The sequence below is a fragment of the Leucoraja erinacea genome, chromosome 24 (genome assembly GCF_028641065.1).
Source record: "Leucoraja erinacea ecotype New England chromosome 24, Leri_hhj_1, whole genome shotgun sequence".
Lineage (NCBI taxonomy): Eukaryota > Metazoa > Chordata > Chondrichthyes > Rajiformes > Rajidae > Leucoraja > Leucoraja erinaceus.
The window spans coordinates 15,451,675-15,476,168 of NC_073400.1; the positions used below are offsets into that span (position 1 = coordinate 15,451,675).

A 24,494-nucleotide genomic window follows, 5' to 3' on the forward strand; every position below is an offset into this window, starting at 1 on the left:
GAGTGGCGTCAGAACTCAGTTAGCAGCTGTCTTTAACGTTCACCTCAAATTAAAGGCCGTCATTCTATTTTGGGGATTGTGTCGAAGTTGATACAACTCGGAGAACTGAGACAGCTACAAATTTGCTGAATTACAGCTTTGTAACCATAGCATCTTTTAACCAATATGTACACTAAATCATGCTCGTTAATTAAATTTACTTAGTCATAGTATAATACAGCGTGGAAACAGGCCCTTCAGCCCAGCTTGCCCACACTGACCAACATGTCCCATCTCCATGTCCCACCTGCCTGCATTTGGCCATGTCCCTCTAAACCTATCCTATCCATGTACCTCTCTAAATGTTTCTGAAACTTTGTGGTAGTACCTGCCTCAACTACCTCCTCTGGCACCTCCTTTCATACACCTACCACCCTTCGTGTAACAAAGTCACCCCTCAGATTCCTATTAAATCTTTTCCCCCCCCTCACCTTAAACCCATGTGCTCTGGTTCTCGATTCTCCTTACTGTCATACGGAAATGCGGGAGAAACACTGTCACATATCGATGGTGATAACTTGCTGCAGAATTGATTTAGTTATGTGAATATCTCCAGCTCTATAAGGACGAAGCTGATGAAAAATTTAAGCCTTAACCGCCATGTTTGCTCGTGGTTCAGTTTTGTGTTCCCCTCAGGTCTAACACATATGATGTCTCGTACAGCAGGGAGACGATCTCCACTGAGAAATACAAGGCTTCAATGATACTTTATTGTCACATGTACCCAGGTACAGTGAAATGTTTTGTTTCGTATACAACCTGGTAAAATCACCTGGGCAGTGCACAAAGAATCACGTTTCTGTCGCTGACAAAGTTACAAATTGTTCATCGAATGGTCTTATCTTCTGCTCCAGGCCTGCCGCTGAACGTGGCAGCAAGTGGTCCCATGCCAGGTCCCCCCTTCATTCTTGGTGGGCCCCCACCGGGACCCCATCTTTGTTCCCGGGTCCCCCTTTTATTCTCCGCGGCCCTCGCCGAGTTGATCTCGATGGCTCCCATCGCTCTCAACAGCACAGGACCCCCACTGTTCTCCACGGTCCTCCATGCTCCTGGCAGCGCAGGTCCACGCTTGATCCCGACAGCAGGGGACCTCCTAGACCACCCATGCTCTTTGCAGTGCGGGTCTCTCCTCGCTTTCAGCAGCACGCTAAGTTCTCAGCAGCCTCCCCTCGCTCGGCGGTTGCAGAGAAATATGTCAGTGTGTGGTGCATATAAAAAGGGAAAATTACAAAGAATTTCCAGAATTCAAGCCAAGAAGTTCTTGGTGATAAATTGTAGTCAGGTTCAAGTTTTAAAACAACTGCAAACATTTGCTTCAATCTATTACAGAATTTTATCTCTATGTACTTTTAAATGTGGACTTCATAAAAACACAGTAGGATTCATCTACTTGGCACAGCCATTTATTTTTGGATTCCATAAGCATCAAATCGTGCTAAATGCTAAATTGCAATTACTTTACTAGTCCACAGAAGGTCATATTCAAACCATGAATGTGCATACAAGTCCTGAATCCAGTACCCAGCAAAAATACGATCAACCTTTTGCACAGTCTATTTTGCCAGGAGTGGCAAGTGCAAAGGAGATATATGTTTCACCACAATCCATCTTCCTTCCATAAAACCAATGCATTCTTCAAAGGAAGATCCTGTCCGTCTTGTGAACGTGAGGGCCACCAAGTCATATCAGTGACTGACTTTGAACATTTTGGAAGAGATGATTTTGAGGCAGAATTGTAACCCTGAGAAAGTGGATCCACGAGAATACTTGGAATGGTAATACATTTGACTGGATTGAAAAACATTCGGAGACACAAACCCTGATTTCCATTATAATGTGGAGAGAATGGGCTGGTTTGGTTTGGCCATCCATTTTACACTCTGCCTGATTTTAGTTTTAATTGGTTGAGGTGGAAAGGATATAAAATGGACATTCGACCCAAATTGGGCCACTGAGGCTGAAATTTGGATTATAGTCTGTTTAAATTAACGTGATATTTCTTCGGTACGCTCTGTCTTCTTTTACTATTGGAATAATTTTTATCTTTTTTATTTCATTTTCTCAATTAGAATTTCCATCCTAATGCCAAGATTTGCTTCCGTGTATAGTTTTCTCCTCAAGAAGTAGAACCTAAAGAAGAGGGAAAGAACAATATTGAGTACATAGCATCGTTTTTTTTAGAGATACAGCGTGGAAACAGGCTCTTACGCCCACCAGGTCCGCGCCGACCAGCAATCACCCGTTCACACTAGTTCTATCCTACACAATAGGGACAATTTACAGACGTCTATTCACTTGCAAACCTTGATAGATCTTTGAGACTTAAGGGAATTAAGGCATAAGGGCAGCACAGTGGCTCAGCGGTAGAGTCGCTGCCTTACAATGCCAGAGATCCTTGGATCCTGACTGCAGGTACCGTCTGAATGGAGAAAGTACCTTCTCCCTTTGACCGCGTGGGTTTTCTCCGGGTGCTCAGGATTCTTCCCACACTCAAAAGAAATATAGATTTGTAGGTTAATTGGCTTTGATAAAAATTGTAAATAGTCCCTAGTGTGAGGATAATGTTAGTGCACAAAGTGATTGTTGGTCCAGCTGTTATTCCAGCACTTTGTGACGTTTTAAGTGATAGGTGGATACAGGAGAGGGGGATATCGATTGGCAGATGGTTGGACACAGGCCAGAGATGGGAAGAAGACAAAAGGTTGTGAGATAAAGAGAAACAATGTGTGAAATGTGAAGCCAGAGCAAGGAATGTGGGTGGAAGTGGATGGGGGAAGAGGAAAGGGTCATTGTTGGTTATTAACCTACAACGAGAAAATTCAATGTTCACACCATTGGGTTGCAAGCTACCCATGAGGAACATGAGGTGCTGTTCCTCCAGTTTGTGTGTGGCCTCACTCTGGCAATGGGTGAGGCCCAGGACAGAAAGGTCAGTATGGGAATGGAAGGGGAAGTTAAAAAGGTTAGGACCAATTCCAATACCTGCTCGTGAATGATTCCAGCATCTTTCAGTGTTGAATCCGACCGGTGCAGTAGACTGGTCTCGTCATTCAAACCTTTCTTCCACAACCGGACATCATGGTGAACATCAAGCATTTTCTTGATTTCCATTTCAACGAAACCTTTTCAGAAATTAACATTTCATCTGTATTAGATGACACGTTGAAAGGAATTGTACAATTCACTTTGTATCTTTTGATTTGCTTTCTGGCTTTTGAATGATGTTATGGCATAATTTAAAAAAAATAATGCAAGCAAGTGCAATAAAATATCAGTTCATTTTAATAAGTCACAGGAGCAGAATTAAGCCACTTGGCCCATTAATTCATGGCTGATCTATCTTTCCCTCTCAACCCCCATTCTCCTGCCTTCTCCTAACACCCGCACTAATACAACACTAGTACTAATATATCTAAAATGTAGTTGGTAAATTTAGAAAACAAACCAGCAGAATGTTGCAGCCGCAGAGTTGCTGCATCACAACTCCAGAGACCCAGGTTCAATCTGAACGGAGTTTGCACGTTCTCCCCTGTGAGAGCATGGGCTTTCTCCAAGTTCTCCAGTTCCTCCCACACTCCAAAGACGTGCAGCTTAATCGGCTTTGGTTGTAAATTGTCCCGAGTGTGTAGGATAGTGTTAGTGTACAGGGATCACTGGTCGGCGTGGGCTCAGTGGGCCAAAGTGTCTGTTTCCACACTGCATCTCTAAACTAAACTGAACTCAACTAAACCAGTAATCAATGGTTCATGTTTTGAGGAAAAGTGTTTGTTCGTTTGATCTTTGATGCTTAAGGGAATCAAGGGATAGGGGCAGCAATGTACAGCTAGATTATTCCGTTCATCTAGTTGCACAAAAGATCTATTAGTTTTCTAATTTCATGTGTTTAGGTTTAGACTTATTATTGTCAAGTGTATTTAAAAAAAAAATGAAATGAAATGATTCAATTTATTGTCATTGTCAGTGTACAGTACAGAGACAACAAAATGCATTTTTAGCATCTCCCTTGAAAGGGAGACACAGGTATCATCATCTCATCATTGAGATTTATCATCTCAATTTACATTTGTTGCCAGATATTCAATTATAATAGGGTTTTTAGGTTTATTGTTGTCATGTGCACAAGGTTCTGTGAAAAGCTTTGTTTTGGATACTCTCCAATTAGATCAAATAATACTAAACATAATGCCAAACTCGAGTACCACAGGTAGAGCAAAGGGAAAGATACCGAGTCCTGCAATCCTGTATCAGTATTATCCTGAAGATAGACACAAAATGTTGGAGTAACTCAGCGAGTCAAGTAACATCTCTGGTGAAAAGGAATAGGTGACATTCTGGGTCGAAACCCTTCTTCAGAAATGTCACCTATTCCTTTTATCCATACATGTTGCCTGACCCGCTGAGTTACTCCAACATTTTGTGTCTATCCTCGGCATAAACCAACATCTGCAGTTCCTTCCTACACATCTTGTATATGTTATCTTAGAACCATAGAAACATAGAAAATAGGTGCAGGAGTGGGCCATTCGGCCATTCGAGCCTGCACCGCCATTCAATATGATCATGGCTGATCATCCAACTCAGTATCCTGTACCTGCCTTCTCTCCATACCCCCTGATCCCCTTAGCTACAAGGGCCACATATAACTCCCTCTTAAATATAGCCTGGCCTGAACTACCTTCAGTGGCAGAGAATTCCAGAGATTCACCACTCTCTGTGTGAAAAATATTTTTCTCATCTCGGTCCTATAAGACTTCCCCCTTATCCTTAAACTGTGACCCCTATTCTGGACTTCCCCAACATCGGGAATAATCTTCCTGCATCTAGCCTGTCCAACCCCTTAAGAATTTTGTAAGTTTCAATAAGATCCCCCCTCAATCTTCTAAATTCTAGCGAGTACAAGCTGAGTCTATCCAGTCTTTCTTCATATGAAAGTCCTGCCATCCCAGGAATCAGTCTGGTGAAACTTCTCTGTACTCCCTCTATGGCCAGAATGCATTTTATCTGTATCTGCATCTGTCCACTGTGGCTGGCTTGATTGCAATCATGTATAGTCTTTCCACTGACTGGACAGCACTCAAAAAAGCTTTTCAATGTACCTCAGTACACACGACAATAAACTAAACTAAACTAAACCATTGTGCCACCCAGTGAGTGCTTGCACTAATGTTTCTGAACCATATATCCTAGGTACTCCTATGTTGAGGATCAAATCTGCCAGGACTTTAAGGCCGCCTTCAATGTGCATGGCGCATTGGGTTTGGCTGTGATATTGGACAATTAAACCAGTAAGGGTGACAAGAAACCAAATAATCTTTGGGTTAATGCCCAGATCGTTATAAAAGCAGAAATGCTGAAATACAGTAATGTCCTTTAGTTGAGGAAGTTCACCATGCCTATCTAATCTGCCCTCAGGTGAAAAATGTGGCTGAGCTGGTTTCACCAATTTCCCGTGATCAAATAAGTTCAAAAGTTTATGTCATAGGAGCAGAATTAAGACATTAGGTTCGTTAAATCTACTCCGCTACTCAATCATGGCTGATCGATCTTTCCCTCTCAACCCCATTCTCCTGCCTTCTCCCTGTAACCTTTGACACCCTTATTAATCAAGAACCAGTCAATATCCATCTATCTATCTTCTTCATCTATCTATCTATCTATCTATCTATCTATCTATCTATCTATCTATCTATCTATCTATCTATCTATCTATCTATCTATCTATATATCTATCTATCTATCTATCTATCTATCTATCTATCTATCTATCTCTGATCTTGTGCTTTCTCTAGCTGTTGGCTCTTAATCATTAAATTAATTTTAATTCTTCTTCAACAATAGCTTGAGATTAAGGCTGACTTTGAGTTCTCCACCACACAAACTGTGCAATGCTGCATGCAGTTGGGATTTCTGAACTTAAAAAAAATGTTAATAACCAATCTGTTTTCCAAATGAATGACGCTAATCTTACCTACGGAATCAGTTGTTCTAAAGTGACTGAAAACCATGGGATTTTTCTCATTATATCTGTATACTATCAGTCGAATGCGTTGACCATCATCCTTCAGCACCTCTTGAGCGTTCTCCGTGCTGTATAGCTGGAATGATAATTATATAGGAACAGTTAAAAAGCAACCCTAATTATTCCTCTTCCTTTGCCAAGGGCACCTACCAATGAGATACAGAACAGGCATATAAACGCCAAATTGAGACCTCATGTGCCAGTTGAACTGATACCCATCTAAGTTCATCGCATTTACAGTACCTATGTTTGGCCCATTTCTCTGCAAACCTTTCCTATACATGTACCTATCCAAATGTCCTTTAACTGTAATTATTGCACCTGCCTCAGCCATTTCTCCGGCAGTTTATTCAATATACCCACCACCCTCTGTGTGAAGAAGTTGCCCTTGAGATCAAATCTTAAACCTATGCCTGCATAATCAACAACAAGTCACACCTTGGCCTCTCCCTCTTCTCCCCCCCTCCCTTCAGGCAAAAAGTATCGAAGTGTGAAAAGCACACCTCCAGATTCAGGGACAGTTTCTTCCCAGCTGTTATCAGGCAACTGAGCCATCCTACCAACACTGTGAGAGCAGTCCTTAACTACCATCTACTTCATTGGTGACATTACTGGCTTTTTCTTGCACTAAATGTTATTCACGATTTTCCCTTTATCATATATATGTACACTGTGGATGGCTTGATTGCAATCATGTATTGTCTTTCCGCTGACTGGTTGGCACGCATCAAAAGCTTTTCACTGTATCTGTGTAAATGTAACAAAAAACTAATGACTTGGTAATGTCTGGTTTTTCATTTCCCTTCTCTGCAAAAAGGACTGTTTGCATCCACATTACCTGTTCCCTCTCTTGATGTTATACACCTCAGTGTCCCTGTACTCCCAGGAAGACCTAGCCTGCCCAACCTCTCCCTGTAACTCAGACCACATCTGTCTCTACCCTGCCAATTTTCCTCTCTACATTGGGACTGGTGTTCTAGGTGTAGGTGAAAGTGCCATGAAATGTCTTCAAAACACATTGGTGTCAGACAGAGTTTAAGAGGGAACTGCAGATGCTGGAGAAGGGTTTCGGCCCGAAACGTTGCCTATTTCCTTCGCTCCATAGATGCTGCTGCACCCGCTGAGTTTCTCCAGCTTTTTTGTGTAACCTTGGTGTCAGACAGATCTGTGCACATTTTAACTTTCCCCCTGATGTAACCCGACTCATTTATTTTATTACCTTAATTAACCTACAAAACCTGCACATCTTTGGAATGCGGGAGATGACCGGAGCTCCCGGAGAAAACCTATGCGATCACAAGGAAAACGTGAAAACTCCGCACAGACAGCACCCGGTCAGGATCGAACCCAGGCCTCTGGCGCTGTAAAGCAGCAATTCTATCACTGCACCACTGTGCCACCCTATAATAACTCACCAAAATATATTATCTTACATGTTACTACTTTTCTCAAACTTCAATTACTGCTCGACGTGATAGTTATTTTATCTCTTATATTGCATTTGCCATTATTTAAGGCTTCCTTATTCACCGATTTACAGAGACGAATGAACCTACAAACACCGATGCCTCTGGGATGTGGGAGGAAACAGGGGCACCCAGAGGAAAACAACATGGTCACAGTGAGAACATGCAAACTCCACACAGACAGCACACGAGGACAGGATTTTTAATTAGTCTTTAATGCTTTGGAAGAATCCACACCATTTTAGTTAAGTTTAGTTCATTGCCAAGGTGCAGTGAAAAGTTTTTTGTTGCGTGCATTTATATTTCTGCTTATTAATCTTGACACATCTCCCATTTAGTTCTAATATTCTAATATTAGTTTTTATTTCACTGAATTTTACTGACTCTGGTTATGTGAAGATGTGGGGAATGTATTAGTTGAAAAGAGCAGATTAAAAGAAGAAGTTAGATAAAAATGCTGGAGAAACTCAGCGGGTGAGGGAGCATCTAAGGAACGAAGGAATAGGTGACGTTTTGGGTCGAGACCCTTCTTCAGACTGATGTGGGGGGGGTGGGGGGGGGGGGGAGGAAGAAACAAAGAGGCGGAGACAGTGGGCTGTGGGAGAGCTGGGAAGGGGAGGGAAAAGAGGGAGAAAGCAAGGAATACCTGAAATTGGAGGTCAATGTTCATACTGCTGGGGTGTAAACTGCCCAAGCGAATATGAGGTGCTGCTCCTCCAATTTGCAATGGGACTCACTCTGGCCACCAGGACAGAAAGGTTGATCAGGTTGAAGTGCTGAGCCACCGGGAGATCAGGTTTAATTCGAACTGTGTGGAGGTGTTGGGCGAAGCGATCGCCAAGCCCGCGCTTGGTCTCACCGATGTAAAGCAGTTGCCACCTAGAGCAGCGGATGCAATAGATGAGGTTGGAGGAGGTGCAGGTGAACCTCTGCCACACCTGGAAAGACTGCTTGGGTCCTTGGATGGAGTCGAGAGGGAAGGTAAAGCGACAAGTGTAGCATTTCCTGTGGTTGCAAGGGAAAGGATGGGAAGGGACGAATTGACCAGGGAGTTACAGAGCGAGCAGTCTCTGCGGAAAGCCAAAAGGGGAGGAGATGGAAAGATGGGGCCAGTGGTGGGATCCCATTGGAGGTGGCAAAAATGTCGGAGGATAATCTGTTGTATGTGACAGCTGGTGGGGTGGAAGGTGAGGACAATGGGGACTGTCCTTGTTACGAGTGGGGGGATGGGGAGTAAGAGTGGAGCTACGGGATATAGAAGTGATCCTGGTGAGAGCATCATCTATTGTCAAAGACAATCAGATGCGGCGTAGTCGGAGGAATTGGGAGTTGGGGATAGAGTCCTTACAGGAAGCAGGGTGGGAAGAGGAGTAGTCTAGATAGCCATGGGAGTCAGTGGGTTTGTAGTAGGTGTCGGTCAGTAGTCTGTTACGTGCAATGGAGACAGTGTGGTCTAGAAACAATAGGGAGATGTCGGAAATGTTCCAGGTGAATTTGAGTGCCGGATGGAAGTTAGTGGTGAAATGGATGAAGTCAGTGAGTTCTACATGGGTGCAGGAGGTAGCACCAATGCAGTTGTCAATGTAGTGGAGGTAGAATTCGGGAATAGGGCTACGGTACGCCTTGAACAAGTTGTTTGACGCACCCTACAAGGAGGCAGGCATAGCTGGGGCCCATGCGTGTGCCCATAGCTACGCCTTGGATTTGGAAGAAATGGGAGGAGTCAAATGAAAAGTTGTTGAGGGTAAGGACCAGCTAGGTGTAGGAGGGTATCGGTAGACGGGGATTGATTGGTTCTGCGATCGAGGAGGAAACGGAGGGCTTTAAGACCCTCCTGCTGGGTTTGGAGGTGTAGAGTGACTGGACCCATGTTGAAGATGAGGGAATGGGGGAAGTCATGGAGGAGACGAAGAGTGTGTGAGGTGTCTTGGACATAGGTAGGGTGGGATTTGACCAAGGGGGATAGGATGGAGTCGAGGTATGTGTAAATATGTTCGGTGGGACACGAACAGGCAGAAACAATGGGTCTGCCAGGACAGTCAGGTTTGTGGATTTTGGAGAGAAGGTAAAATCGGGCCATGCAGGGCTGGGGAACGAAGAGATTGGAGGCTTGGGAGGGCAGGGAGCCGGAGTTGATGAAGTCAGAGATAGTGTTAGAGATAGTGGCCTGGTGTTCATCTGTGAGGTCATGGTCCAAGGATAAATAGGAGGAGGTGTCTGAGAGTTGGCGCCTGGCCTCAGACCGGTAGAGATCAGCGTGCCAGACTACCATGGCACCTCCCTTGTCAGCAGGTTTGATCACCCAGCCTGGGTTGTTGCAGAGTGAGTGGAGAGATGTACGTTCAGGGGGGGAAGAGGTTAGAGTGAGAAAGGGGAGTGGAGGCGGTTGATGTTTAAAATAGGCAGTTTAAAATAAAAAGGTCTAAAGCTGGTAGATGGCCATGAGGGGGGGTCCAAGAGGAGGGGGTCCGTTGGAGACAGGAGAAGGGGTCATCACTCGGGGGTGAGGACTCCTTCCCATGGAAAAATGCTTGGATGCGGAGGCGATGGAAGACGAGCTCCACATCGTGGCGGGCGAGGAACTCAGTGAGGTGGGGACGGAGGGGACCAAAGGTGAGGCCTCTGCTGAGGACAGACTGTTTAGTATCATAGAGGGGGAGGTCAGGGAGGGTGGTGAACACGGCAAGAATGGGGGTTGGGGCCGGAGGAAAGCAGGGGAGTGGACGGAGGCCGAGGCGATGTCTGGTAGGGGGGTGGTGGGTGGTCAGGGAGGAAGGGGGTATGAGGACTATAGTGTGAATATGTAGTAAATAAGGGGGAAAAAATAGCTTTTGCTGATGGGAGAGATTCTAACAGCTGACGCTGATTTAAGCGAAAAGGCTATAGAACCAGGCGCCATGCAAGGGTGAGTTGCTATGAGTTGGAATGAGTTAGCTGGAAGCATGGTGCAAGCTTATACACTGTATCTCTCCAAACCTTTCCAATAATGTACCCAATCCAAATGCCTTTTAAGTGTCGCTGTTGTACCTATAGAACGAGCTGATGTGATTTGGAATGAGCGAGCTAAAGGCAATCCTTATTTTCAAAAGAGAGCTCGATAAATAATTGAAAAGAAAGTATATCAGGGGAATGGTACTAATCTGATAGCTTTTTCAAAGTCATGGCACAGGCATGCAAAATCAAATTACCTCCTCTGAATTGTATAATTGAAAGATTCTACGATTTCACACACGCCCTCTGAGAAACATAGAAACATATAAAATACTGTAGGTGCAGCAGTAGTCCATTCGGCCCTTCAGTATGATCATGGCTGATCATCCAAAATCAGTACCCCATTCCTGCTTTCTCTCCATATCCCTTGATTTTATTAGCCCAAAGAGCTACATCTAATGGGCCTGTCGCATTTAGGCGATTTTTCAGCGGACTGTCGGCGACTGTCAAGTTGCCGGCAGTCCCTTGAAAAACTGGGAACTGGAACAGCGACTGTCAGAGTGGAACACACACACACAAACACATCGCAAAGGTGATGGCCAGGGCAATCGGGAGAGCGCTGTCTGAAATTTACACGGTACAAAGCCAAGGTGATACTGGCACACACCGCGATGAATTGGAGGGTTGCCGTTGTAATTAAGACAGCTAGCACAGTGTACAGTAAGTCCTTAAAAAAGAGGGGGGGAGAAGGGGGGAGAGAAGAGGAAGAGGGGGGGGGGGGGGGGGGGAGGGGGGAGTAGAGAGGGGGGAGACAACTTTTAAGAAGCCAGACAACTTTTAATAAGCCAGAGATACACAGCTGTGAAGTTCGGCGGATATTTAACATTACCGGTCGGTTATCCTTGGTTCTGAAAACTCCTGCTTACGTTTTTTCCCCCAATGAGCCAATGATAATGACCGGTCAGCAAAGGCGATTAACTAAAACTACCTACGCCTGCCTCGACTACCCGTAACTACATGGTGACCCCACTACAAGTGCACCTACGACTACAGGATTATCGGTTTTCTCCATGGCGACCAATGTTGAAAAATCTGAGGCCGCGACTAGTTTGCAGAATGCGGGAACTCCTCGCGACCATGATGGAGACTCTCCAGAGACCATCTGTGAACATGTGGCGACCATGTGGTGAACGCAGAGTCTCCTGCACTCGCCTAAAAAGTCGCCTAAGTGGGACAGGCCCATACTACTCTCTTGAATACATCAATATTAATTCTCTCTTGAAAAATAATATTAACTCTAAGTAATTTTTTTGTGTGTTATTGTAAATCCTAGAAGTCAGTTTAAGAAACAACATTTAATAATACGCACTGACCAACTTTCTTTCTATTCAAATGTTCATATGTCCATTCATTCTTGCACTAAACGTTAATCACATTATTCCCTTTATCCTGTATCTGTATAATGTGGATGGCTATATTGTAATCATGTGTTGGCTTTCCACTGACTGGTCAGCACACAAAAGCTTTTCACTGTACCTCGATACACGATAAACTAATCTCAAACTCAAAAAGAAAAGAAGTGGAAAGGTGAGAAACTGTTTCAGGACAACAAATTAAAAACTTGCACAATTACTGCATTACCCTTCAGCCTTCTGATCGCAAGTCAAATCTTTCTCTCTTCCCAATTAAAATTCTGACCCGAAACATCGTCTATCCTTTTCATTCCACAGATATTGCTTGGCCCACTGATTTAAAGTCATACAGCATGGAATAACTTGGACAAACCCGTCCATGCTGACCAAGCTAAGCTCGTTCCATTTGCCTGTGTTGGCCCATATCCCTCTAAATGTTTCCTATCCATCTACCTGCTCAAGTGCATTTAAATGCTGTTTTAGTGCCTGCCTCAACTATCTCCTCTGGCAGCTTTTTCCATATATGATAAAGTTGCCTCTCAGGTTCCCATTAAATCTTTCCTCTCTCACCTTAAACCAATTCCGTCTAGTTCTTGATTTCCCCAAGCTAGTCCCATTTAGGCTCATATCCCTCTAACCCTTCCTCTCCACATATCTGTCCTATTGTCTTTTAAGTGCCATTATACAGTACCTGCATCAACAATCTCCTTTGGCACCTCGATCCATAAACCTACAGCCCTCTGAGTGAAAGAATTGTCGCTCAGGTTCCTATAAAATCTTTCTCCTCTCACCTTAAACCAATGTTCTCTTGATCTTGAATCCCCTCTCCTGGGTAAAAAACTGTGCATTCACCTCATTATTTTATACATCTATATATGATCGCACAGTGGCACAGCGGTAGAACTGTTGCCTTACAGCACCAGTGACCTGGGTTCAATCCTGACTACGGGTGATGTCTGTGTACGTTCTCCCTGTGACCCCGTAGTATTTCTTCTGATGCTCCCACATCCTAAAGACGTCCGGGTTTCTAGATTAAATGGCTTCTCCAAATTATCCCCCGTGTGTAGGATATAACCTGGGTATGGGTGATTGTTGGTCGGCATGGTCACAGTGGGCTGAAGGGCCTGTTTCCACTGTATCTCTAAACTAAAATAAATTAAACGCTCCTCAACCTCCTACACTCTAAGGGATAACGTTTGTGTTTGAATAACAGCTGAAAGACACAATATGCTGGAGTAACTCAGAGGTTCAGGCAGCATTTCTGGGCAAAAGGAATAGATGAGGTTTCGGGTTGAAACACTTCCTCACAGCGGCTGAAGAAGGGTCTCAACCCGAAACGTCACCTATTCCTTTTCTCCAGAGATGCTGCCTGACCTGCTGAGCATTTTGTGTCTATCTTCGGTGTAAACCAGCATCTGCAGTTCCCTCCTACACAGATATTCCAGCCATTTGCGTTTGCTTGAGATTCCAGCACCTGCGGTCTCTCCTCACATTTTGCTTTGACTGTAACTGTCTACTGTATTATTTTACATGAGTATTGTTTATGGTTGTTGCCAAGACCTTACTCTCGGAACTTAGCCAGCAAATGTGCCAAGTGAAACCATCAAAAGCGTGAAAGTTATCATTGAGAAAGATTTTAATAACAAAAGAGACAATGGGAATTGTTTTCTGCAGAGATCAGATGACAAGAGCCTAATAATAACAAGCACAAGAGAGAAAAAGGCATAAAGAGAAAGCAAACCTACTTTGGGAACAGGAGACTTTTTCATTTTGCTGTACATATTTAACAGCTTGCCCCATGGCGAGAAGGACATTCTAATATTGTTTTCCTTCGGCTGATCTATTAATCCAAAAACAAAGGTTTATTTGCATTTTCAAATGTTTCTTATGAAGTGGTTGGTTAAACACTGATCATGAAAACTTCAACCTGCAGGAGAATAAGCTGAACTTGGCTAGTCAGGCAAGGTGAATTGTCCATGAAATTCCCTCAGCGCCTCTCATGCACATAATGACACATACACAACAGACACACACACACACACACACAGACACACACACACACACACACACAACACACACACACACACACCCACACACACACACACACACACACACACACACACACACACACACACACACACACACACACACACACACACACACACACACACACACACACACACACACACACACACACACACACACACACACACACACACAGACACACACATACACACACACACATACACACAGCCACACACACACACACAGACACACAGACACCGAGACATACGCACACACAGATAAAGGGACACACAGCTGTACACACAGGTACACAGGCATACCGTTACAGACACACAGACAGACACACAGGCATACAGATACACAGACACAGAGACACACAGACAGACACAGATATACACAGACACATATACACAGACTCAGAGACACACAGATGCACAGACACACAGGCATATAGATACATATACACAGAAAAACATATTGACACAAAATAACCCACCGACACACGCAGATACCTACAGATACACGCAGACACATATAGACACACACAGACAATACAGACACACATACACAGACATATACAGACGCAGACATATACAGACACACAGAGACACACACACACACACACACACACACACACACACACACACACACACACACACACACACACACACACACACACACACACACACACACACACACACACACACACACACACACACACAGAAACAGACAGGAAGAGATACATACAGACATAGATACTCACAGAGATGTACACATACAGCCACACACAGGCACAGATACACACAGACACATGCACACACAAGCAGACATATACGGACATAAACACACACACATCCACTCAATATTCATATGTATCCACTTCCAGACTGTTGATGCACTTCCATTTTCATTGCAAATTACCAAAATCTGCAGCATCTTATTTTTATACTTATATACCTGTTTCTCATGCAAAATAACATCTGTTACCATAAATGTCTGTCAAATATATTGCATCTTACATGTGCCCCTACTGTAAATCATTGTCCTTTAAAGATATTATAATTTAAAATCATCGAAGCAGAAAGTTTTCAAACAAATATATTGTTTCTCAACCCCCGAATGCACCAACTTCACCACATTCAGGAGGAAGCAACACAATTTAAACTACAGTCTCTGCCACAGTCTCAGTCCAGTTTAGTGTAAACTGCCACCTCCAGTTTCGATTCCATTTGGAATATTTTGGAGGACCAAGAACCAAGAACCGCAAGAACCAAGAGATACAGCATGGATACAGGCCCTTCGGCCCACCTTGCTGACTATCGGTCACCTGTTCACACTAGTTCTATGTTAGCCCACTTTCTCATCCCACACACAGAGGTCAATTAACCTGCAAACCCGCCCGTCTTTGGCATGTGGGGGGAAATGGGAGCACCCGGAGGAAACCCACGCGATCATGGGGAGAACGTGCAAACTCCACACTGACAGCACCCAAGGTCGCGCGGTCACAGGGAGAACCCTAGATCAGGTTCGAACTAGGGTCTCTGGTGCTGTGAAGCAGCAGCTCTCTCACTGAAATGTCATCAACCTAAGATGTTAGCACACCGTGACATCTGAAATCTCCTTTTTTAAAGAAACCTGGCTCCCCATGCCTGTTGCTGACCAAACCCTCACCCATATCTCCTCCACCTCCCATACTTCCGCTCCCTGCACATCGTCCGCAGAACAAGGATATCCGGAGGAGGCCACATGCAAATTGGAGGAACAGCACCTCATATTTCGCTTGAGCACCTTACTACCCAGCAGTATGAACGTTGATATCTCCAACTTCAATTAACTCCTGCGTTTCTTTCCCACCCCCCTCTCTCCGTCACCCCTCCCCCACCCTAGTCATCCGACAAGTTTCACTCTTCACATTCCTGTACACCTGTCGTTAGCTCATCTCCCCCAGCCAACAATGGGCCATTATGGATTCCATCCTTCCTGAGGCCATCTGTTGCTGGCCCTGATTTGTTCTGACCTTCTCTATCTTTCAATCTGGAGAAAGGTTCCGATCCGAAACATCACCTATTCCTTTTCTCCAGAGATGCTGCCCGACCCGCTGTGTTACTCCACGAGTTTTGTGTCTCGCTTCGGAGTAAACCAGCATCTGCAGTTCCTTCTTTCACATTTTGTATATATTACCCTGTATCTGTGAATGGTTTGATTATAATCATGTATCATCTTTCCATTGGCTGGATAGCACGCCACTAAAGCTTCTCACTGTATCTCGGTACACATGACAATAAATTAAACTAAGGGTGCAGAATATAGTTGTCAGAATAGAGCAGGGATAGAGCTTTCTCAACACCTCCTCACCTGTACCCAACCTCGTTTACAAGGTCTTGTACCATCCCTTTCACATTGGCTACTTCCCCTCCATCGTTTCAGTCCAGATGAAGGGTCTAGACCCAAAATGCTATCTGTCCACTTCCCTCCACAGATGCTGCCTGACCTGCCGAGTTAATCCAGCTGATCTCCTTTTTCATAAGTCAAAGAAGCAGCGTTAGGCCATTTGGCCCATCAAGTCTACTCCACTATTCAATCGAGCCTGTTCTATCTTTCCCTCTCAACCCCATTCTCCTGCCTTCTCCCCATAAACCCTTGACACTCATACTAATCAAGAATCTATCAATTTCGCCCACAAAATATCCATTGGCCACCACAGACTTCTGAGACAATGAATTCCACCACCACCACCACAGATTCACCACCCTCTGACTAAAAAAATTCCTCCTCATCCCCTTTCTAAAGGTACTTCCTTTTACTCTGAGGCTATGGCCTCTGGTCCTAGACTTTCCCACGAGTGGAAACATCCACTCCTCATCCACTCTCTCCAAGCCTTTCACTATTCACTTTATTATTGCAATATCCAACATCTGCAAACTCTTGTACCTCAAACCTGAAATTATAAGTAGCAACAAGGAACTGCAGATGCTGGTTTACAACAAAATAAAAAGATGTAAAGTGCTGGGATTACTCAGTGTGTCAAGCAGCATCTCTGGAGAAGATGGGTAGATGATGTTTCAGGTTGGGATCTTTCTTCAGACTGATTGATTTTCAAAACTGAAACGTCACCTATCCATGCTCTCCTGAGATGCCGCCTGACCCGCTGAGCTACTCCAGCATTTTGTGTGTTTTCTTTTACCTAGAAATATTATTTATGTTACTCTTTCTGACTGAATAGTTCCATCATTTTATTTTTGTCTTTGGCAAAAAAATTGTGGTCAAATATGGCAAAACAAATAAACAAATAAACTTCAAGGTCACTATTTAACGATTAGTAAATTAATTATATGGAACCAATTATGGATGTATTTCAAAATATTTTAATGGCCTTTTTATGAACTATTTTGGACAATAGACAATAGGTGCGGGAGTAGGCCATTCAGCCCTTCGAGCCACTACCACCATTCAATGTGATCATGGCTGATCATCCACATTCAGTACCCTGTTCTTGCCTTCTCACCATATCCCCTGACTCCGCTATCTTTAATAGCTCTATCTAGCTCTCTTGAAAGCATCCAGAGAATTGGCCTCCACTGCCTTCTGAGGCAGAGAATTCCACAGATTCACAACTCTCTGGGGAAAACGTTTTTCCTCATCTCCGTTCTAAATGGCCTACCCCTCATTCTTAAACTCTGGCTCCTGGTTCTGGACTCATTCAACATCTGGAAAATGTTTCCTGCCTCTAGCATATCCAATCCCTTAATAATCTTATATGTTTCAATAAGATCCCCTCTCATACTTCTAAATTCCAGAGTATGAAAGCCCAGCCGCTCCATTCTATCAACATATGACAGTCCCGCCATTCCGTGAACCTACGCTGTACTCGCTCAATAGCAAGAATGTCCTTCTTCAAATTTGGAGGCCAAAACTGCACACAATACTCTAGGTGTGGTCTCACTGGGGCCCTGTACAACTGCAGAAGGACCTCTTTGCTCCTATAAGCAACTCCCTTTGTTATGAAGGCCAACATGCCATTAGCTTTCTTCACTGCCTGCTGTACCTGCATGCTTATTTTCAGTGACTGATGAACAAGGACTCCCAGATCCCATTGTACTTCCCCTTTTCCCAACTTGACACCATTCAGATAATAATCTGCCTTCCTGTTTTTGCCAGCAAAGTGGATAACCTTACATTTAAACTGCATCTGCCATGCATCTGCCCACTTACCCAACCTGTCCAAGTCTCCCTGCATCCTCGTAACATCCTCCTCACAGTTCACACTGCCACCCAGCTTTGTGGCATCTGCGTTTGCTCATGTTACTTTGAATCCCTTCATCTAAATTATTGGTGTATTTTGTAAATAGCTGCGGTCCCAGCACCGAGCCTTGCGGTACCCCACTAGTCACTGCTTGCCATTCTGAAAGGGACCCGTTTATCCCTACTCTTTGTTTCCTGTCTGCCAACCAATTTTCTATCCATGTCAGTACCCTATCCCCAATACCATGTGCAATACCATATTAACAATATGAACCATCACACAGAGTGAAGAATGAACTGTAGATGTTTGCATACCTTTTAGAAGAGATTCACTCTCATCCTTGGCACTATAATCTAGAAAAGATTCGTTTGAATTGAAAGATGTAGTTTGTTCTTCAATTGGCAAGACTGGGCTGTTGTGGATGTTCGACCTGATCAATAGAAAAGAGGTTGTTTCAAGACTGGATTACACCGTAAACACATGCAGAAAACCTAAGCCAGGTGGATCATGTAATGGCTCCGCAAGGAATTTTAGCTCCTTTGATTAAAATGTATGGAAGTGGTCATTTATATTGGGAAAAAAGCACACAAAGTACTGGAGTAACTCAGCAGGTCAGGCAGCATCTTTGGAGAACATGGGACGTGACTTTTCGGGTCAGGACCCTTCTTCAGACTCATTCTGGAGGATGTGTAGGAAGAAACTGCAGATGCTGGTTTACACCAAAGATAGACACAAAATGCTGAGGTAACTCAGTGGGTCAGGCAGCATCTCTGGAGAAAAGGAATAGGTGATGTTTCGGGTTGAAACTCTTCTTCAGACTGAGAGTCAGGGGTGAGGGTAACGAGAGATATGTAAAGGTTCAGAACAAATCAGAGCCAACACCGGTGACCAAGGAAAGCTGGAGCTCACAATGGTCCATTGTCAGCTGTGGAAGAGGTGATAATAAAGGGGCATATGGATGCGAACAGTGGAACTGGCGGTACGATCAGGGTGGGGGAGGGGCGGAGAGAGAGGGAACGCAGGGGCTACTTGAAATTAGAGAAATTAACATTCTTACCGCTGGGCTTAACCAGCCCAACCGGAAGAAACCCGCACGGTCACAGGGAGAACGTGCGAACTCCACACAAGCAACTGATGAGGTCAGGATCAAAGCTGTGTCTCTGGTGCTGTGAGGCAGCAGCTCTACTACCTGCGACACTGTGCCACCCTCAGTCGGCTATAACTAATGTTTATCTAAAAATGGCTAGTTTTCTTACCCCGACTATCTTTAAAATTATTCCCACTGTTGACTCCACAGGGTATTTGTACCAGCCACATGATGAATCACAGTAAGCAACCAGGATGCAAAAGCCTTAAAAGGCCTTATAATACACCATTAAAACAAGGTGATTTATCTGCAAAAATAGTACGCCATTCATAGCATTAGCCACTGTGGCTTGAAAATTGTTTTTAATCATCTGACCACGTCCCTGACCCTGATGCATTCATCAGAAACCAACAAAGATCTATGCAACATTTGTGAAACAGTAGCAATAAAGAACTATCCACTTCACTAGCATTTCCCTGTTAACTCCATTCCCTTTATTTGGAAGAAGTATACCCATCCCTGATATTGTGAATTGAATGCCTCACTTAATATTCAAATCCCATGACCACGTGCAGTGGCTGAGTACAGCCCAATTGCCATCTATAAATTCACTGACAACACCAATGTCGTTTGGTGGAGATGAGTTATCAAGAGCTATCACCAACTGGAGAACTGTCCTGACCCCTCGTCTAGCTTTACTGGACTTTATCTTGCACGAAACATTATACTCTTTAACCTGCATCTACTGTATACACTGTGTCATATATAGTCTTTCTGCCGACTGGATAACTCGCAACTAATTCAGCAGGTCAAGCAGCATCCTGGAGAACATGGATAGGTGATGCTTTGAGTCAGGACCCTTGCACTTTGGAGAAGTTCTATCCTGTGTGTATTAACCAGCATCTGCAGTTCTTTGCTTCTACATTTATAATTACGATAGCGACATTAAGAACAAAATGAAAATTCTTTACTCACAGATGACCATCACACAAACTAACCTCCATTCTACTGACTCCACTGCACTTCGCTCTGCCTTGGCAAGGCCTCTAGCATAATCAAGGATGAGTCTCACCCTGGTCACTGTCTCTTCTCCCCTCTCCCATCAGGCAAGAGGTACAAAAGTGTGAAAACACACACCTCCAGATTCAGGAACAGTTTCTTCCCAGATGTTATCAGGAAACTGAACCATCTTCTCACCAACTAGAGAGCAGTCCTGACCTGCCATCTACCTCATTGGAGACCCTCGAATTATCTTTAATCGGACTCTACTGGATTATATCTACATAATTAAGTCTCATCTTGACCACTTCCTGTCTGCACTGTGTATTGATTTTAGAAAGAACGCTACCATACATCGCTATGATTTTCGGCCATCTTACTCACAGTCCTCCTCTGCTGAGCAGGCCCCGAGGATTTTTCTCATCGATGAAAAATAAAAAAGTTATGAGTTATGAGATCCTATCGCCTGTCAATCACCACGATGAAGGTAACGCCCCTTCCGGGGGTGGGGGGGGGTGGGGCAGGACTATAAAACCCCCGATGCCTGGACGTGACTCAGTCACTCTGCAAGATCGTGAGGGAGACGCCACGACTCTCATTCTCAACTGAACTGTGAGTCTGCAATGTACTTGCAACAAATGATTTGTTAGCCCTTAATGACGATGCCATGAGTTGTTTGGCCTGCTGCCCTGTCTGTGCTTGAAACTGCAATGCTTTATTAGGTCCGACTGTGTTTGGAAGGAATAAATGCTTTATTAGGCCCGCCTGTGTTTGGTTCAAAAGTCCTGCTCATTTTGTGACTTAGTGGACAGGTCACGCTGATTGCGTAATTTCCGGTGAGTGCAGAAGTCGCGCTGATTGCGTAATTTCCGGTAAATGCAGAGGTCACACTGCGGAAGCCCCAAAGTGGAGAGGCCACGCTCAGCCGTGTGAGTATTCAAGAACGTTTACTGCCATATATATGGTGTGTGAGTCAGTGAGTGTGTGTGTTTGTGGGTGTATTTGTGTGTGAGTGTGTGTGTGTGTGTGTGTGTGTGTGTGTGAGTGTGTGTGTTTGTGTAAGTGTGTGTGTGTGTGTGGGTGTGGGTGTGTGTTAGTGTATGTGTGAGTGATGGTGTGTGAGTGGGAGTGTGTGTGAGTGGAAGTGTGTGTGTGTGTGTGTGTGTGTGTGTGTGTGTGTGTGTGTGTGTGTGTGTGTGTGTGTGTGTGTGTGTGTGTGTGTGTGTGTGTGTGTGTGTGTGAGTGGTCTCAGTAACTGAGCTGCCAGCCCAAGAATCCATTTGGCCCACAATGTCCATACTAGCCCTCTGAAAACCAGTCCCTTCGTCCCACAACACCATGCTAGCACTCCAAAAAGCCCCCAACCCACACTGGCCAGCAATATTTGAATTGGTGGAGAGGTGGAATATTGCGTTGGGAGACCAGTGTGAAGCTGGGACCCAATGGGTCGCACTAAATGTTATCCCCTTTATCCTGTATCTGTATAATGTGGATGGCTTGATTGTAATCATGTATAGACTTTTAGCCGACAGGATAGCACGCACCAAAAGAGCTTTTCACTGTACCTCGGTACACGTGACAGTAATCATCTAAACTATACTAAACTATGAATGCTAATAGAATATCGCATAAAGGACATAATTTCTATCTCTAGTTCACTGGTAAAACATATAAAAATACAATGTAATATTATATCATCTCATTACCTTGAAAGACCTTCAAGTTATTTAACAGCAGAGCACAGTGACTTATTGTATAAGGGATGGTTACGCTGGTAACGTATTGTAGAGTTCATCTGAAACAAAAGCTCAAATTCCCAGTGTACTGTTTATATCCATAATGTACTGCTTCAAACTTTAGACTTTACTTCAGACTACAGCATGGAAACAGGCCCTTTGGCCCACTGAGTCCACGCCAACCAGCGATCACCCTGTACATCACCACCATCCTACACACGGACATTTTACAATTTTTTACTGAAGCCAATTAACCTACAAACCTGTACATCTTTGGAGAGTGGGAGGAAACTGTAGCACTGGAGCAAAGCCATGTGGTCACAGGGTGAATGTACAACCTCCGTACAGATAGCACCCGGAGTCAGGATCGAACCCGGGTGGGTCTCTGGCGCTGTAAGGCAGCAACTCTACTGCTGTGCCATTGTGCAGCCACAAACATGAAGGTGCTGGTCAGTGTGGACTTGGTGGGCCGAAGGGCCCAATTCCATGCTGTATCTCTAAATTACATTAAACAAGGAATCTCCCAATGTGAGGTGAATGAAATGCACGGATTGGGTTTTGGATATAGAATGTAGAGTAGTACAACACAGTAACAGGCCCTTCAGCCCACAATGCCAGCACCCAATATGATGCCAAACTAAACTAATCTCCTCAGCCTGCGGGCGCTCCATATCCCTCCATATCCAAGTGCCTATCTAAAAGTCTCTTGAACACCACTATTGATTCTGCCTCCACCACCACCACCACCCCTGGCAGCACTTTCCAGGACCCCACCACTCTCTGTGTCAAAAACCCGCACAGTACAAGTTCAGCAAACTTTGCTCCTCGCACCTTAAAGCTATACACAACCAACAACCACATCCCTCCTCACCAAACCCCACTATCACCACCAACATCAGCACCACCCTTGACAAAGCAGCTGCGGGTGACAGGACAGGTAACAATCGCAGAGTTGCACTACTTTAACCTTGCCCCTATCCCACCACTTGCCTTCCCTGTATATATATATATATATATATATACACACACATATATATATACACACACACATATATATATATATATATATATATATATATGTGTGTGTGTGTGTGTGTGAGAGAGATTGTGTGTGTGTATATGTGTGTGTTTGTGTGTGTGTGTGTTGGTGTGTATATGTGTGTGTGTGTGTGTGTACACATATATCTATTATAGACATATATATGTCTATAATAGATATTACACACGTATATATACTAAACTTTTGTGTTGTGTATTATTTGCTTTACAATGTATACAACTATACAAATCTGTTATATATACATTATTTAACAGACAAACGAAGAAACAATAATATTGCAAAATCAAAATAATTCCCCCAAGTTTATATAATCCGTAGATAGAAACAAAAAGCTGGAGTAATTCAGCGGGACAGGCAGCATTTCTGGAGAGAATGAATGGGTGACGTTTCGGGTCGAGACCCTTCTTCAGTCAGGAGCCTATTTGGAGGTTGGAGTGATTAATAAATAGCCTGATGACTGTAGGGAAGTAGCTGCTCCTGAACCTGGACATGTTTCAAGCGTGAAAGCAAAGTCTTCTGAACAGTTGGGCCCAATTAAAATGATCTTGAACCTCGCCTCGTTTCATTGTCGTAACTTACGTAGTTTTCCTCGTTGGACTGCTTGCCTGCTGTTTGGAGCTTCTGTCTGTTAGTTCTTTGCTAAGATGTGTCTGGATTTGTAATTCTTTCGAGGGATTTGCAGTGGACTTTATCCCGGATGCCTCTAACCCCTTACTCATTCCTTCTAAAGAAGGAGCGAGGTTTTCTAGCTTAGCTGGTGTGTTGGGGGGCAAACCGGGTCCAACATTTGAGCCTTCAGGGAACATTTGAAGATCCTTCAGGTCGTTTAACTGGGTAAGTTTTCTCTGGTGTAATGACCTGGGCGAAGAATCTGACACTGATCTCGACATAGCCATTTCTTGCCAGTTTTCCAAGGTCACGTCTTGCATCTCAGAGTACCCGGCACCTTCTTTTGACAGCAGATATCCCCGTTTATTGAGGTTTGTGGCAGGGGCAGGAGGGGGAAAATCTTGATTTTTTTGTTTTAATTGTTATTCAATTTACAGTACCGGTTTGAATTGACATAGTATTCCGTGACGGTTGACGTGAGAAGTTGATAAAAGTCCGAGAAACAGTTAGAATGCAAGTTCTTTTTCTGGAATTCAACTGCAGCAGAAAAGAACGTCGCTCGCCACTGACAGCTTTGAACGTAAATGGAAGAACAATTAATTCAACGCGTTAGTCGTGCTACCTTGTTGCTGAATTGTCATTTCCAAAATGATGTTTCCTGTGAAGACTTGTCGTCCCGTTTCGATAAGACAACAAAAATAAGGTACAATGCAAGACCACACAAGTCCAGCTAAAGCATAGGTGAGACACTCTTCTTTTTAAGATAAGAACGAATAAAACTTGTAAAATTCGATAATTTTGTGTTGCCTACTTAGTCCCGTGGTAAAGTATACGCGACACGTATTTTGACCAGTAAAGGTTACAGGGG

The 24,494-nt window shown here is 44.1% G+C and overlaps 1 protein-coding gene across 1 annotated transcript; it reads right to left on the reverse strand.

The window, feature by feature from the left end:
- Positions 1 to 1,069: 1,069 nt before the first annotated feature.
- Positions 1,070 to 24,021, reverse strand: LOC129708668 (gametogenetin-binding protein 1-like). The gene is made up of 6 exons (XM_055654575.1): positions 23,597 to 24,021; positions 18,450 to 18,565; positions 13,613 to 13,707; positions 6,008 to 6,134; positions 3,022 to 3,161; positions 1,070 to 2,169 (listed from the first exon to the last, which is right to left on the reverse strand). The coding sequence occupies exons 1-6, from the start codon at positions 23,944 to 23,946 to the stop codon at positions 2,119 to 2,121; spliced, it is 879 nt and encodes a 292-aa protein (XP_055510550.1). The 5' UTR covers positions 23,947 to 24,021; the 3' UTR covers positions 1,070 to 2,118.
- Positions 24,022 to 24,494: the final 473 nt, after the last annotated feature.